The 16,838-nt window shown below is 36.1% G+C and overlaps 1 protein-coding gene across 1 annotated transcript in view; it reads left to right on the top strand.

Annotated features, from left to right (window-relative positions):
* Positions 1-16,838, top strand: part of LMBRD1 (LMBR1 domain containing 1) — an 80,259-nt gene that overhangs the window by 55,237 nt on the left and 8,184 nt on the right. Inside the window, exons 10-14 of the mRNA XM_055810758.1 lie at positions 343-407; positions 1,174-1,276; positions 2,427-2,531; positions 3,790-3,939; positions 9,257-9,332. Of these exons, the coding sequence (XP_055666733.1) occupies positions 343-407; positions 1,174-1,276; positions 2,427-2,531; positions 3,790-3,939; positions 9,257-9,332 (499 nt within the window). The remainder of the gene's footprint in view (positions 1-342; positions 408-1,173; positions 1,277-2,426; positions 2,532-3,789; positions 3,940-9,256; positions 9,333-16,838) is intronic.

The following is a 16,838-nucleotide window of genomic DNA, read 5'->3' as shown; positions in this document are numbered from 1 at the left end:
TTGTGTTAAGTCAAAAATGTCATTATGGGTAGACTTCTGTTTTGCACTATAGCACATGATGTACTTTACAACTTGATTCTGGGCTTAGCGTATCCACCAGGCAAAGAGGTGGTTCTTATCTTAGATGATCAATTTCTTAAATGATTGACATAGAACATTTATATTGTAAAACAGGTGTTGTTAGCACTTTCAAGTATTTACCAAAAAGTTACTGTTTCAATTGTGTTTAAGCTCTGAGATGGTCCAAAATCATTAGTCCTTTATTGAAGCTTAGACAAGTCTTCACTTCTTGTATCGGCTGCAAGCACTTTCAGTTACATTGTAATAAATCTTTACTTGCAGATTGTGTGGGGAGTATTTTTCATCATTGTGGCACTGCTCTTCACTGTCTCTCTGTTCTTGTCAAAGTAAGTCTATTTCGGCATTTTTCTTAACTATTTAAACTACATAGTTTCTGCTGTAACATCAAAGTCGGGGGTGGCTTGCTTCAAGAGTTAACATGCATTTCTATGCTACGTTTTGAACTAGAGCTGCATTTCTCATCGTGATAGTATATATTGAAACTGAGCAAGATGTGCTAAAACAGAATCAAAGGACATAGTTCAGCATGGTTGTCTGTATGCTGCTGAAAACAGTTCTGATAGAGCAGAGAAATTAAGCTTCCTTAACATATATGCTTAATTCAGACTACAGAAGTATTCTTGAATATTGCTTGAATGAATCTTAATACATGTAGGTACTTCTTGGGCTAGGTGACAGGTGCTTAAATTCTTGCAGTGAATGACATGTATTATCCATTTTTATGTGCATTACACTGTAAGTGTTTCATGGTGTTGAAAGCAATATAGCCAGCTGCAGATCTGGTGGATTTCAATTAAGATTGACACTAACCAGAGGTCTCAAATGTTGGCATTTTAATTTTACAGACTGGGCAAATAAGCACTATAACCCAAACCAGAGAAAAGCTGAAATGCCAAGGAGATGCCGAAATCAATATACCTTTTTATAGGACAAGTGCAATAAGCGTGGTAAAACAAAGCATGTGTCCATGTAGATATGAAAAACTCTCAGTCTCTAAGCTTAGTTCTCAGTCTGAACTGTCTTTTTAAATTAAACTGAAGACAAAGTTCTGGGAGAACCATAGTACTTACCCAATTTTTTTAATTATTGCAGTTTGGACAAAGCTCTGCATTCAGCTGGCTTCGACTCAGGATTTATAATTTTAGGAACTAATCTGACTAATCCATTGAATATGCTGTTACCTGTTCTTCAAACAGTAAGTAAAAAACCTGATGATACACATATGTTCATGTCTATTTTCTGGTAAGCTGTCAAAAGGCAAACTACACTACTCCAAGTAATTCATTAAAACAAAATTGTCTAGGTGTGTGTTCTGTAAAAGCAAGGAAACTTCCTCGTTAACAACCTTTTAGTTATTAGATACTGATATGAAAATCTTGGGTGATTGGAAGCCAGTTGCTGGAGGAAGGTGGTGCTTGAAACCAGCTTTCATCTCATGAGAACATAGTGGCAATGGAGAATGACATCATTTTTTGTTATCATCCACAGAATAAAAGCAACTTTCTCCTATGTCCTACCTACATTCTAGTTGTTTGTGTACTTGATAGTTTGTCCCCCTGAAGTAAAATAAATGCACTTCATCACTTTTTAGTATATTTATTGCACCTTGAAAGATATATTACACTCTGCAGTCACTCATGTTATAGCAATACATTAGTCTTTGAAACAAATCCTGTTAACTTCAGTAGGGTTGGTAGGCAACAAGGCCACATACAAATTTGGTAATCAGTGATGGGTAGGCTAAGAAAAAGCCTTAATGTAAGCTAGTGCTTTACCCTTACCTAGTTGAGTTCTTTCAGTATTCTTGGTATAATGGGTTAGTACAATACATTGTTTCCTTGTGGTTTCAAATATTGTTGAACGCCTTAAGCTTGCAGTTTACTGAGAAATGTAGTGTTCAGCAGCAGTATTATCCCAAGCTGTTATTCATGTAAACATAAAAATCAAGTTTTAGACTCAAGTATGTTCAGAAATATTCACAAATAGAACGTCTACGGTCCTAAAATGATTGTTGCCACCATGGACTTCCTTCTAAATGTACTCTTAGAACAGAATTAAGTATTTCTTGGCCTAAAAATGTATAATACTTCAAAATTAAGGCAAGTATTAAATTAATAAAAAAGCTTAGTTGCATTCACAAACAAATTGTGTAAGCTCCATTAGCAGCAGGCTAAAATAGCTGTATTTGGTGCCAGTTATGTAAAACTTTTGAATGGAAGGACTTGTGCTACCTCAGATGCTTTAAGTACAAGCTACTTATTTAGCTTGTAAGTGGGGGAAGAGCTTGTTTTCTAATATGAATATTTTCTTTTTAACTGCTTGTGTTCTTTTTTTTTTTTTTTAAGGTTTTTCCGCTCGATTATATTCTTATTACAATTATTGTCATGTACTTTATCTTCACTTCAATGGCAGGGATTCGAAATATGGGTATATGGTTCTTCTGGATAAGGGTAAATATGACTTAAGAGTTTAGTTTATGATACTCAGTGAGATGTTTAACAAATAAAAATATCAAATATAGTCATTATTTATGTACTGCTGCATAAATACTGCATGTTGCAAATAGCATTGCCTATATGTCTAACAAGTGTTAGAATCCCATTGTACCTTTCAGAAGCCATGGAAATTTTGTTCTGTTTTGCTAAGTTATCAGACCGAAATGGGTTTTTTAGTTTGAGCAGTACAGTCAGCTGACTTTCAAGTGTTTAATCAGTGGCATTCTGGCTTCTGACTTCCCTTAGTTAAAGCCACAGGAATCTGATATATTGGAAGTGTTAGTGAACTTTATGGTCAAAATCTGAAATGTGCATGCGGTCAGTAGTGCTTGACTTGCTTTTTTGGGTGGCAAGCAAGTTTATCTAGCTTGGTAAGAGTTAAACAGCACAGTGATATGGCATATCTAAAATGATGCAAATACATGTTACTGTATTGAAACAGCAGCTTTGTATCCAACAGTATGCCATTCATGCCTACGATGTGTGGTTAATTATTTCTCTGCTTCTGTGCCTGCTTTCCCTTTAATTCTGTCACCCTTTCATGTGGTAACATCCCAAAATTGTGAACAGTGGCCTGGAGTCCTTGCAATGAGTTGTGAGATTGGCTGTTTGTTTTGGTCTTCTGTCACTTACCCCTCAGCTACCAGCTTCTTTGCCCTGATATGTTACTCTGGTTAAGCCTTTGGGGATTACTGGATAGGGTAGTATCTAACAGGGTAGCCATGAAGCATTATGTTGTTCCCTGCAGTGTGAAGTGGAAAAGATGCCACCATATGGTATGCAAGTTTTCTCAGAGCCTGAGAGTACTCTCTCATAACTCCCTTCTCTGTTTCTAGATCTGATTGGAGGTGTAGTGATAGATGACACCTCACCTTGACCAAAGGTCACAGTATTCTTTGACAAACCAAGGCACAGTTTGTTTTCAGAGATAGACAATGCCAATTAACTGTTGCTACCAAGTGCTGGTGTATAAATGTCAGGGTCACTAATACAAACAACAATTAACTTGTGTGAACAGCTGTGTCTTGAAATTCAGGTAAATACACCTCAAAACCTGCTTTGACTCACTGTAATTAAGTTGCCAGAGGATCATTCTAGCAGCCTGTAACTTCTGTCACTAGCCTTAAAGCTATTACTTGAAGACATTTAAAATCCTCTTTTAATTCAGGAAAAAAAATATTTATTATGTTAATACTTGTTCTCTGTTTTTTAGCTTTATAAAATCAGACGAGGAAAAACTCGCCCTCAAGCACTTTTGTTTCTCTGTATGATACTTCTATTGATAGTTCTTCATACAAGTTACATGATCTACAGTCTTGCACCTCAGTATGTAATGTATGGAAGCCAAAAATACCTGGTACAGGTGAGATGTAATACTTTATTTTTTAAAGAAAAAGAGTATCTTACCTTCTGTATCAAAAATGTACTGTTTACAGTGATTTTTAAAGCCAGGGCCATTCTCAGTTTTGAAGACTCTCGCAGCCAGGTTTTTTAACTACTAGTATATCTCTTGATAATACACAAGCCAGAAACTGGTTGTACTACATACAACACAAAATAATTCCTAGGTCATCTTTGGACAGTGTAAAACTTTGAGTATTGCTTCATTTGATAAGATAGCTGCAGGCTTCTATTAGATTTTGTACTGGTATGCCTAGGCTGCTCAGTGACTGCAGTGAGGATTAGTTTCAGTGTGTAAGGTGGTCTGTGGACTGAAAGCAATGTTATTTTGCAGTTCATAGTTATTATGTGCATATTTGTGAGAAACAACAAAGATGAGTTGGTACAGTAGGGGATAAGCAGAATGAAACTGAGTAAGTGCTGATGAATCACGTTTCAGGCACTTTGAACTGTCCAGCTTCATGAAACTCCTTGCAGTTTTTGTTCTGTGAAATCTATAGAATTAAGTTGTTAATATTAGTCTCTGCTTTTGTTAATGCATTTTTGTGTACTTCAGGGGGTTTTGTGTTTTTCATTTTCTGCACCTGAAGGCTTATAATTATGTTATTTCATCTTAGTTTGAGTGGAGGCCTGCATACTTGTGGGGAAGTCCAAAGTTACACATCATAGGGACCTTTTATGGATAGCTGTTTACCAAGGTCTGGTATTCTACAGGTGTGGGCTTTGTTAGCTCTGATCTTGCAAATGCAGAGAGCTAACTAGGTGATGAACTGGTTGCTCATATTCAGGCACAATGAAGTCCAGACCTTTTGGTGTGCTGTTTGGGGTTTAAGCGGGTGGAAGGGTGGGAAGGACAATTTCATTAAGGATCCTACCAAGCTAACCTTTAAGCCTATCAGTGACCTGAGGGAAAGACTCCTTCATGATAAAGCTTGCAGATAACATGAAAGATTGAAGTGAAAAGCAAATAAGAGAGACTGTAGCTAGGAGTTTGTTTTCCTTCATGAATAGGATGGCGTTGTTTCAGTAAAATAAAAAGTGGGTATATTGAGAGGGGGCAGAAACGTTGGGACTCAACACACACTTGCATGTTAGCAGTTTATAACAAATAGCATCTGAACATAAATATATAGTTCGTAATGAAAAGGGTCAGGAGAATGGATCACAGCATTAGGGAGGCTGTGCTGTCATTCAAACAGCTGTTGAAATACGATCCTGGTTAGCACTGCAAGGAGTAGCTGGAATGGTTGAGTAGAGCTAAAACTGTTCATTTAGAGGATTAAAACCATGTTATGGTCAAGAAAGGCATCTTGTGTCTTTGAAATGGGACATAAGCTAAAAAGCTGTGTTTTAAGCGTTTTAAAGTGCATAAAATAACTTGGGTAGAAACTGTTTCATTGTTAGAATAACAAGAAACATAGAGTATGCTGGTAAACTATCTGGACTTTTCCAGCATACCAAGTAAATACAAGGTTTTCAGACAACATCCTCTCAAATAATCTTTTATAATGTACCAGACACGTTATCTCTGTCTGACTACCCTGATAACTGATGTTAAATTTCTGTATTTTGAGATGAGGAGAGAGATGGTGGCAGAAAATGTAGAGGAGCAGCAGATTTTTCTGTGGATGTTAGCTATGAAGAGGTTCTGGAAAGTTATGAATTGATTATTATGGAACTCAGGAGTGGCCTGGAGCATAGACAGGAACTGGAGAAGTGAAATACATTTTTGTGCATATGACAAGCTTCCTGATGATGAAAGCTGTATGCACCAGTTTGCTTGCACACTTTAGATTTTCATTGCTCACACAACACAGTCAATTTCATCATTTAAAGTAACACCACTGGTAACCAACACTGTATAGAACTAAGGAATAAATAAGCAATAATCAAAGTCAGTTTAGTGGATGAGTAGGCTGTATATCAGTGACCTGTATGTTAGAATCTGGTGGGTCATAGAAAGGCAGTGTATAAAAAGGAATACTTTCCCTTTTTCTTTGCTCTACAGTACTTCCCAATTTCGTAACCTGTCAAACTAATTTGTACCAAAAACCCATAGTGATGCATTAGACAGGTTAGAATCCTGTTTGGATCTTTAACTGTTTCCTTTGGAGACCGTTAGTCTTGACTTTTTAACTGTGAAGTGCTTTGACTTTTCCTGATAACTGCATATGTGTAGAAAAATGAAGCTTTTGTGAGGCAATTAGTGTTAGCTAGACCTGGGCTACTTGCTTTATTTAACTCTTTGACCATTGGGGTATTCAAAACACGCGTCCCCATTTAATTGAAAGTTTCTTCAGCTATGATGTCTGTAGAACTTCTAAAGTTTATTTTGGATACGGTGCCGTTACCAACTGAGGTCCTGTGTAGGGCTTTGGTTAACTTGCATAGCTCTTCAAACACCAAGGAACGCTTGCTTTCATCTCTTAAGACAACCTGTGTAACATCTGCTAAACAGCTGTGAGTCTTTGTAGCCTTTCACAAAGGTGAGGAGTTCTGTCCCCATACAGGCCTTCCTCTCGGCTTTGTAGTAAAAACATAACTTCGCCCATACTTGAGTGTAATTTGTATTTATGTTCAGTGAGGCCAAAGGGGTTTTTTTTCCATTTGTCTGAAAGATGGACCACTGCTTGCTGATGTTTCTACCTAGTGGACCTGTAAGACTTGAGTGATTCAGACCAGAATTAAAAGGCCAACATTTGCCGTAGGTGACACTTAATACTTTTCCCCAGTTGAGGGCCAGAGTAGCATTGGTCACTTTCCTTCCTCAGCATTCACCATAGATGATTCAGAGGAGTGGAGCTAAACTGCAGGACACAGAGTATCTCTGCTGTCATCCAGGAATGCAGAAGTATCCCTTAGATCTGTTCACACACTTTGCCATCTTTAAGTTCTTGATCCTGAACATAACCAGGAACAAATGTGTAACAGGGTACAATGTGTAAAGGGCTAACCCTTTATATGGTAGCTTGCTATTTTCGTAAGTGCCTGAAATCTGTCAGCTTTTGAAGCACATAGTGTGACTGTATTTGGTTTTGTCTCCTGCTTGTCCTTGAGGCATCCTGTTTTCAGCTTTGGACTGGATACAATAACTGGAATGCTGGAGTATTACTCTGACAATGCTCATACTAAAAGTGTCTGAGACTTGAGTGCTGTACTGCATAATGCCAAGTAAATTATTTTGAGGAATTGTCCTGTAGACACATCTCTCTTGTCACTTACACGTCTTTTCCGTGCCCTGTAGGGCAAAAGGGGCTCTACCTCAAGTGCATGTTGCTAATACAAAAGGTATGAGATGACAGCGTTAAGGGCAAAGCTCTCATACCTTTTCTGGGAAATCACTACAACTTGGGTGCCTCTGATGTTTCTCCTGCTGTGTGCGTTGGTATTCAGGCACAACTTTTCATGTGTGAGTTAGCTTTGTGTAAGACTCTTTTTAAAAAAAAACATAAATACTTGTGCAGTTTGTTTTGTGTAATACTATTCATATATTAAAGAATCTTTAATTTGAATGTTAAAATTTCTATCTGTGTGAAAATGAAAATGGTGTTCAACTGATCAGGTTAATGAGATGACCATTCTTAACATGGCAAATGTGGTTCTTCTATTTTATTAGGAAGGGTTTATACTATAAAATCCTTTACTTTACATCTTTGGCTTGGAATACGTTCCATTTTTTTTTCATGTCTGTGTTGTGAAAAGGTGGAATATTTCCAGTGCTCCTTTACAAGGTTTTGCCTTGTGTAGGAGAGAAGAAAGGATTGCTAGGGAAAAAAGAGGTTGGGTTTATGACTCTAAGGTACGCCCCAGTGCCTTGAGCTTATGAAAGCATTTGGAGTTGAATCCAGATATGTCAGAAGTCTTAAATTACAAAAGTGTTCATGGAGAACAAGAATGATATCAGACCTGGAAAAAAGCATAGATGTTATCAAATGAAATCCACAGGTCTAGCTATTGTTGCATGTTGTATTTAAAATTCCTACTAGTTAAAAAATAAAATGAATAAAGATAAGGATGCGAAAACTTTGAAGTGGCAAAATTCTGATCATTCTGTGCTTTTTGTATGTCCCTGTAAAATTCTACAATCTATTAATGCTGTTCTCTTGAGAGAAGCACACTGAGCAGTGTAAGTGGTGATGGTGACAGCCAGCTGGAATACCCCCTGGAGATGGGACACTGTTAAATGTACACTGAATAATTGACATTTCATCTTCTGTTCTTATCCTATTGTTTCTATCTATACGTTGTCCTCTTACTTTGGTTCCACTTTAGTTCCTGGTTCTTCTGCCTAATCATTCTCTATTTGGATCAGTTTCTTTTAAGACTGTGGTGGCCTCCATGCTTGCCTGTGTTTGCATGGAATGAAGTGAACTGCTTATACAAGCTGCTGCTTATTAGGATAGACACTTGGTTGTTTCTCTTTTGAATGTTCAGAGTGAAAGCTGAATTTGCTTAATATTGATAAACCTTCTCACTTAAGTTGTCAGAGAGACTTAGTTTTATGGGCTGGCTTGTGCTGATTTCTGGTAGGTTTCAAGAGAGATTTTCTACAGCCTGAAGGAGAAAAGATGTTGACCCTTACAGATTTCTTTAGAGGGTCTCCTGTTTAGGAAATCATGAGGGCTACAGTAGCAAGTATGAGAGCCTTTGAAGTGAATTACTGTATGAAGAAATCAGTGTAGTCCAGAGGATTTGCATTGGACTCTGATAAAATTATTCGCTGATTACTCAAAAGTGTCATATGTAAAGAGTTCATGTAGTCTCTGAAAGAGTCAATTTTTAAAGATTTGAGACACATAAACAGGTATATACTGGGTTTCCAGTAGTTCAGCATCATTTTTTTTCTTCCACTCTGGCCATCTTGAGTATATTGTTTACTATCACCTGGCTTTTAGGATAGGAGTAATCTGTATTAGCTATCATTATGCAAACCTGACGCTTCCATGGTGTTATCACCAAAGTTGAATTCCAAATTCATTTTATGCACAGTTAGAAGGCTTAATTTCAGAGACGTTTTTATTTTTACAGGTCTTCAAAAAGAGCACAAGCTATTAATTTTTTTCTAAATAAAAGCGTATTTAGAAATAGTAATGTTGTACCACTTAGAGCTTACTCTGGTTTTGAACAGTATATGCAATCTTAAGCCTTTTGAATATTGTAAGATGTCTGTTAAAGCCTTTTTTTATATATTGGGAGATATTTGTTTCAGGGATTATCATTGTGTATGGAAAAACATTGCTGGTAGACTAGTGTACTAATATTCCATATTTATAACACAGATTAATAAGACAATAAATGGCCAGCCAAGGGATTTGACATTTGTATCTAAAGACTGTGATGCAGATGCACCTGAAGGTAAGATAAATTAATTTCTTATATTTTTTTGTGATATGTTCTTGCTTAAGCTCTTTAAGGCTTTGATTTGCTTTAATATAAAGCTTTTATGTATAACTATGTCCAGAAAACAGCTTGTTTACAGCTTAATTCATTTGAAGAAACAACGGGTTTTGGTAGAAATAATGTGTAATAATGCATGCCAGTTAACTTTAAAATCTCCCATTTGCTTTAACATTTATGCAGAAGACCTTAAAAGTAAACCCTAGCCAGTGAATAGTTTAGTAGCTGAAGGGACACTTCAGTATGTAGGTTTATCATACATACATGCAGAGAAGTATTCTATTAAATTTCAAACATACTCAAGAAAACTAGGATCTGAAATTCTCAGTGCAACTTGACAGATAAAATTCTGCAATTTTTCAAGATGTAAATGAGCTGTTCCATAAGCAACAGTACCAGTGGAACTAGACATCTTAGGCTATTCTCCTGTAATCCTGTTATTCTTAACTTATCATTCTCTATAACATCCAGTATAAATCTTGCTCATCTGTGTTATTAACCATATCTTTTTAACTATTCATTTGGGCAGAAGATGTACTGTGGATTTTTTGCAGCTGTGAGTAGTGACTAGCAAGCAGATGGATAATTGTGGATCTTTCCTTGACTTTCCATCTATGCAGACATTAATGTTGATGGGGTTTTTTTTTGAGACAATGGTAGTGTTTTGTTTAGTTTTTATTCTTCTATGAAACTTGGCTAAAGCTGGAAATGAGTTTTACCCTGGTTTCATTAAAAAAAAAAAAAAAACAAACCACCAAAAAACTAAACATTAAAGCTACTTGAAATCATGCTGGATTTGTTTTTTATAATGTTACCTTTTCCTTTCTGTCTGCATGTAGACAATTTTTGCAGTTTGATTTGCACTACCCATTGCATTACTGATACTGCTGTTTAAGGTCACCATCAATTTTATTGATTGCTTTGGTCTGTTGTTTTAAAAAAATTGATCTTGGCAAAAGATTTATGGCCTTCAGAATGGTCCAGATTTTTTTCAGGCTAAAGCGCTCAACTGTTCTCACTGGCAAACTTTCTGCTTCTCCATATAAAGGAATTGAGTTATGTATGCATTTATAGACCTATAAAGCAGACTTGACGGTGTTTGTTGATAGAAAAGATAAATAGTTGTCCTGTATTATCTTTATTATCAGTGTTCTGTAACTGCTGAATTCTGACTGTGCTTCTAGAAGATCTTAGCAGCTCCTTGGGTTTTCTTCCTACTTCTGTTATTGGGAAAGATAATACTTAATTTTTAAACAATTTCTGTGCTAGTGGAGTTAACTGGATCATTAGGTCATTGTTCCCAGTCTTATCAAGCTATGGTCTCTTTTGCAAGGTGGTTCCCTCGTGTTTAAACTCATAAACACAAACCAGGTGTTTAAACATCTAGTAAGTAGATGCTAGTAGTATTTGTGGTGGTTCATCTTGTTTCCCAAGGGGGATTGTTTTGGTTTTTTTTTCTCCTGTCTCCTCCATAGTTCAAAAATCATTAATCCACCTTTACTTTTGATGATAATTTTAGACTTAATACAATTTTAAGTGTTGATGCTTTGAATTTCAGCTCCCATGTTTTTGTGATTAAAAATAGTTACTGTTCTGCAGCAGATTTAAAAAGCAAAATCTGTCATCTCTCAAAATGAGATCACTTTGAGCAGGTTGTATAGATCTTTGTTGCTTGTAAACAGCTTCTCGGCTTGGCTAGTGTTTGCTGGGAGAAGAATATACTCACTGGCATTGATAAGCTCATTAGTCCTGACTCTTCTGGGAGAAACTAAAATAGTCTGATTTCTTCAGACTTTGTTGCTTAGTCATAGGAACTGGGGTTGGATTGAAATAAACTTCTGAAACTACTTTTATGCTTGATGATATTTTTTTTGAGTACTTTGAATACTTTGCATGATTTTTTTTTTCCTGATTTATTTTGATCAATGGAAACAATATTAGCCGATGCTTAAAACTAACATTCTGATGTGCTGAACACAAGAATTGGCTTGTGAAAATGGTGGCTTTGGTTTGCCGTTATTAATATGTTATTGCACTGGGTATCTTTGAGTCATGTCCTTTTTCTTGATAGGAAAGAGGTGGAGAAGGTATTGATATGCTGTCCTATGCTAGCCTAGTGTACGTAAAAGATGGATGGCTGTTTCTTAAATGTGAATGTTAATGTGATCAAAATGCTAAGGTGGAGTTCCGCTAGCTACAAATATGGTCAGGTCATCAAAGTGGTTTTTTTATGAATGAAGGAAAACTTTCTTTTGTAATGCTTACCTTTTGAAGTTGTATTAAGGAAAACACTTTCTTCACTATTTTATCAAGTCAGTTTTAGAAAGTGGAAATGTAATGCTTGCCTTGGAATACCTGACATTTTTAATAACAATAATGAAAACTAATGGAAATAACTGTTGTAGATGCTACTCTTATGCTCTGTGATCAGATAGAAAAAGTTGACAATAAACTTGTTTCAAAGGTAGGAACCAGATTTTTTTTTATAAAATATAATTTCTCTTGTGTTTAAGGATAGACACAGAGCAAAAATAGATGCAACTAATTTAAAGTTAAGATAAGGGTTGCCCAAGCACTTGTAGCTTTTATTGACTTCTGCTCCTAGGATTTTATCTTCCATAAACCACTGGACTGGAACTAAATGCAAATATTGATTTGTCTCCTCAGCACTTTGTTTTATTTAAACTGAATTAATTCTAACAGGTGTTTTTCCTTAAACATAAGAAAAGCTATGACCTTTTGGTGGCTGTGCTAATAGATAAGCTTATAGCAATCTGCTCTGTCTTATTGAATACTCAGATGTTGTAGATATCATTTCTACTGTAACTAAATACATTTTTTTTTTTTTCTTTCTGAGATGGTAGAAGAGACCTGATCTGATCTTGTAGCAACTAATACCTTCCAAAACTTAAATATTGTTAAAAGTTCAGACTTTAATGAGTAGTGTTTTCCATACATGTTTCAAACCAGCGTATGGCTTGATGAAAAGGGCAATTACACTTCCTGGAAAAACATAGGACAGTTAAAATACAACTTTATAAAACCCACAGTCATAAGTATTTACGCTTAAGTATATTATTTGTGGGATTTTAGCATTATATTCTCTGCTTTCATGCAGCAAAGCTTGTCTCTACTCCTGTTATGCAAGTCAATCTGCTTCATACTGAATGCCAGAAGCTGTAATAGCATAACTACATGAAACAGAACAGAAGCCAAAAAGTAGAACAGGCTGCATCTTATAACTCAAAGTGCCTTTTCTTAGTTACACTTTAACATCCTGCAGAAAAGGCTTTTTTTCTTGTTAACATAGACTTTTTAAAAGCTTTTAAAATAACTTTTTGGAGTAGCAAACTTAAATATGTTTGTTATAGGCAAAACAAGCATCAGTTTTCAGTATTTGATATAGTTGGGCAAAGACCTCATTTTATCCTTGTTTTCAAGGACTAATGTCAGCTGCACTGCTGGGTCCATGGTTCAATTGACCATAAGGGCAAGCAAAGGAGTTAAATTACGTGATTAAGACTTTTGTAGCTGCACTAATGCATTGAAAACTTTGCTATAGGTTTAGATAAACAGCTTAGTGAGACTTAATGCAAGTGAGCAATGACTCAGCTGCAAGCCTGTATACAAGAGTTTTCCCAGCCTTTATTTTGAGATTTGATGAACACTATCTTCTGCCTCTTTCTAGACCATAAAACCATGAAAGCTGTTTTAAAACTATCATTTGCTTTAAATGCGTAACATGCTATGAATCCCCCTTGGATTGTCTCATTTCCTTAGTTGGGGAAATGAGCTTTACCCAAGGCCTACTAAATGCTCACGACAGTATCTACTGGGTCTTTCGTGTAGACCTGCAGTTACTCCAACTCCATGTAAAGTGGGAAAGAAAAAAAGTTATTTCCATTTCTAAGGCTTTGAACTGAGCAGGACTTATGGTGCTAATTATCTTTATGTCATTTTATAGGACTCTCTTGTCAGCTGGCAGTCAACTAGTGCAAGATCTCAGGCTTTATTTTAGCATGTAAAAAGATTAGATGTAGACATTACTCAAGCTGGAAAGGAACCCCAAATACGAATGCCAAAAATAAGAGCATATTCTTTGTTTTTCCTTCAGAGAAATCCAGGAGGTGTGCAAAGTGAAAGCACAAGCCAGTTGCTCAGAAGCTTCAGTATTCGTAATCTTGTATGAAATATTTTATGACCATAGATTACCTTTTCCAAATGGTTGTTTTAAATGAATTTGCAAAGTTATAAAATGCTTCACAAAAAGTCTAAATGAGGATTTTAGTGAGGACTTTATTTTCTTGTTAGCTTACTGTATGACCTTAGTAATACTTTACCCTGAAGCTTTACTTATGCCTAATACTTTTGAAATCCTCTATAATCATGAAAAGTCAATATAAATAAGCACAACTGTGCATGTTTGACTGCAGAAAGCCCTGTTCATCAACTGTCAAGAGTATGAGTAGCTAAGGGTGCTCTAAATCTCTTTCTGCAGTACATTGTTTGTGGATGTGCAGTTGCAGAAACTTAAATTCCTACTCTTTTTTCTGTACCCCACCACTGCAGACGGATATGAGCAGCTCTGAACTACTTCTCCTGCCAAGAGATTGTAACTGCAGAGAGAAGAGAGGCTGTGTTTATGAAATGCTGAATGGCTAAATGGAGTTTAGCAGTAAACAATTGCGTATTTTCTTCTTGGATCAACATCATAGTTTGTTTGTTTGGATTTAAGCCTAACAGTAAAGTGAGATGCTCTGATATTAGTATTTTGGAATAAGAGTGGAAGCTCCTTACAAAGGATTGAGGGGTATGCACCCATTCTTAAAAGAAGTAATGAACTGAGTGTAAGAAACTTTCTAATACTTTATCTACAAAATGATGCTTTTATTAAAGGTAGTTTTCTTACCAAAAGAAGACATCATATTTGGCCTCTCTAAGTAGCAATGCTACCAAATCTTTTAATTGCTGAGAAACATTAGATACGTGTATTGGAAATATTTTCAGTGGTTTGTTGGGAGCTGCTTCTGTTGGTGTAATCAAATAATCTTTACTTGGTGACAGCTGATGAATTCACTAATAACATGCTCAAGAACAGCCATGCAGAAAACTTAGATAGCAACCTGTAACTACAGCTGTTGAAGCTACATACAGATGTTTCCCATCCATCTTCAGATATGGCTTGCCCAATGGATTTAGAAAGGATCAATTCATGAAGGTGATCTTTTTCACTGCCTAATACATGTCCTGCAGCTAGATAAGATTTACTCAATCCAATGTCATTCATCCAGCTGAACTGTGAGAGACAAAACTGACTGTGGATTAGTCAGATGCATTGTAACTCGTGTCTGAAGGAGGCAGAAGACGGGAAAGGATGGGAAGGAAGCCATTGTTTTCAGACCATCATTAGTGAGAAAATCACTAATTCATATCCAACTCATTTAAAAGAATTTGGCATTGGTGTCTTTTAAGTTCGACTTTTTAATGATAGTCATAATTTTTTATTTATTTTTTTTTGTTGTTCTCCAGAGAATAAGCAAAGATTTCTAGCACTGAAAGTTGCCCTACTTTATAATGCTTCTTTAAGTGTTAGCTGGCTATAACTGCTTCTGTCTATGGACAGAATATGAGGTAATCCATGTAAAGATATAGAAGTCAAGATTACTGTGTTGAAAATATCCTCTTTCTCCCCATTCTCCAAATTCTTTTCCATGTAGTATGATCTCAGGATGGGGAAAATGCGAATCCTTCTCACAAATGATGGACATCCTTCTTAGCGGTCAGCTAAAGACAGTATGAGGCATGTAGAAAGGATGTGACAAAAATGAGGTTAACACTGAACATCATGTAGTATAATATAGTTTAAAGAAGTCTGAACTGGTGTAAGCTTTATGCTTGTACTAAGCTGATACTGGAAAATGCGGTAGATTGCTAACAAAGTGTTCTGATTAGAATGAAAATGATAGGTTATGCTGTCCATTGGCTGCTTGCTTTCTGGAATCTTGCATCCATGTTGAAGGCTAGGGTATTGCCTTTGAAGTTTATCAGTACCTCTGTCTTCAAAATAAGAATTGTGTGCCTCGAGTTACTTAAAAGTAAGATGCTCAAGGGAGACTCAGAAAACACCTCTTGCAGAACTTCAAATTTCAAGTCAGTGATTTCAAGGCAAGAAGTATCAATTATATGGCCTGTGTCCTAATGAATCTGGCCAGTGTTTGTAATTAACCTAAATTGTACGTAATGTTTCAAAAGGTATCTAGTTTCAACAGGAACAGAGAACACTTTTTTTTTTTCTCCTCTGCAGATTGATCCAATGGCTTATTGCTTCCCAGCAAAAAAAGGACATTATCTCTGTTTGCAATTAACGTGGTTTCAGACTTCAGTCATTGGTTAATTCTGTAGCTTTTCACTATGCACTTAGCCTTGTAGTAGTAGTATTTTATTCACTTGAAGGTATTTAATAAACATTAAAATCAATCATCCTTTAAACGTATGAAAAATGAGATTAACAGGTTAAGTTAGCCTTGTAGTAGTAGTATTTTATTCACTTGAAGGTATTTAATAAACATTAAAATCAATCATCCTTTAAACGTATGAAAAATGAGATTAACAGGTTTAGCACTTTGAATCTCATTAAATGGTTTTCCTCCAGTCTTTTAATACATGCAAATCTTGGCACCCTCACAGATTCTTTGAAACCAGACTGAAATAGAAACCTTATAGCTGGGTGCAATTTTCCATTGTAATGCCATAGCTGTGCTAGGATGAACTCAAAATCTAAAATGGCAAAATGAGACTGATAGACTCTTTGGATTTATAGAGGGAATTGGTGAGAACTCCTGACTGTTTGGCTGAAGTTTGTTTGTGCTTCATTGTTTGTAAGATCTACTACAGTTTTTCTGCAACTAAGTTCTGTATTTCCTGTTCATACATGCCACTTCATTTAAATTTGACTATTGGGAGGGGAAAAAAAAAAAACCCAAAGATGGTTGTGTGGCCCAGATAGCTCAGTAGGACTTTGTTCTCATTATTTAGCATTCTGAAACTGACTAGTGACTCTTTTCTTTCAGCAAAAAATCTTGGAGGATCTTACTGGAAGCCTCCGTATGCTATGAAGTCCTGCTAGCCCTGATGGGAGTTGCAGATTCTTGAGCCATTGAATGTAAACGCTTACAGTGTGTGATTCTCATCAAGAAGTTGTATGACTGCTGCAGTAGTTAATGTACTGCAAAGTAACTGCAAATAGCTATTGGTTATTCAGACTTGTATCTTGCTACAAAATCAGACCTATTGGTTACAAAACAGCCTGATTCACATTGTTTACATAATTTTTCTGGCTGTCTAGGTTTATATTAGATTGGGTTTGATTTGCAGATATGCAATATGAGTTATCAGATGCAACTTATCTGTAACTTGAGTCACTGAAGAGTTTGCCTCCTAGATGATGACTTGTCCTAAATAGTT

Source organism: Falco peregrinus, chromosome 7 (genome assembly GCF_023634155.1).
Source record: "Falco peregrinus isolate bFalPer1 chromosome 7, bFalPer1.pri, whole genome shotgun sequence".
Taxonomy (NCBI): Eukaryota; Metazoa; Chordata; class Aves; order Falconiformes; family Falconidae; genus Falco; species Falco peregrinus.
The sequence above is the reverse complement of the archived record's forward strand: the minus strand, read 5'-3'. Positions and strand labels throughout refer to the sequence as shown.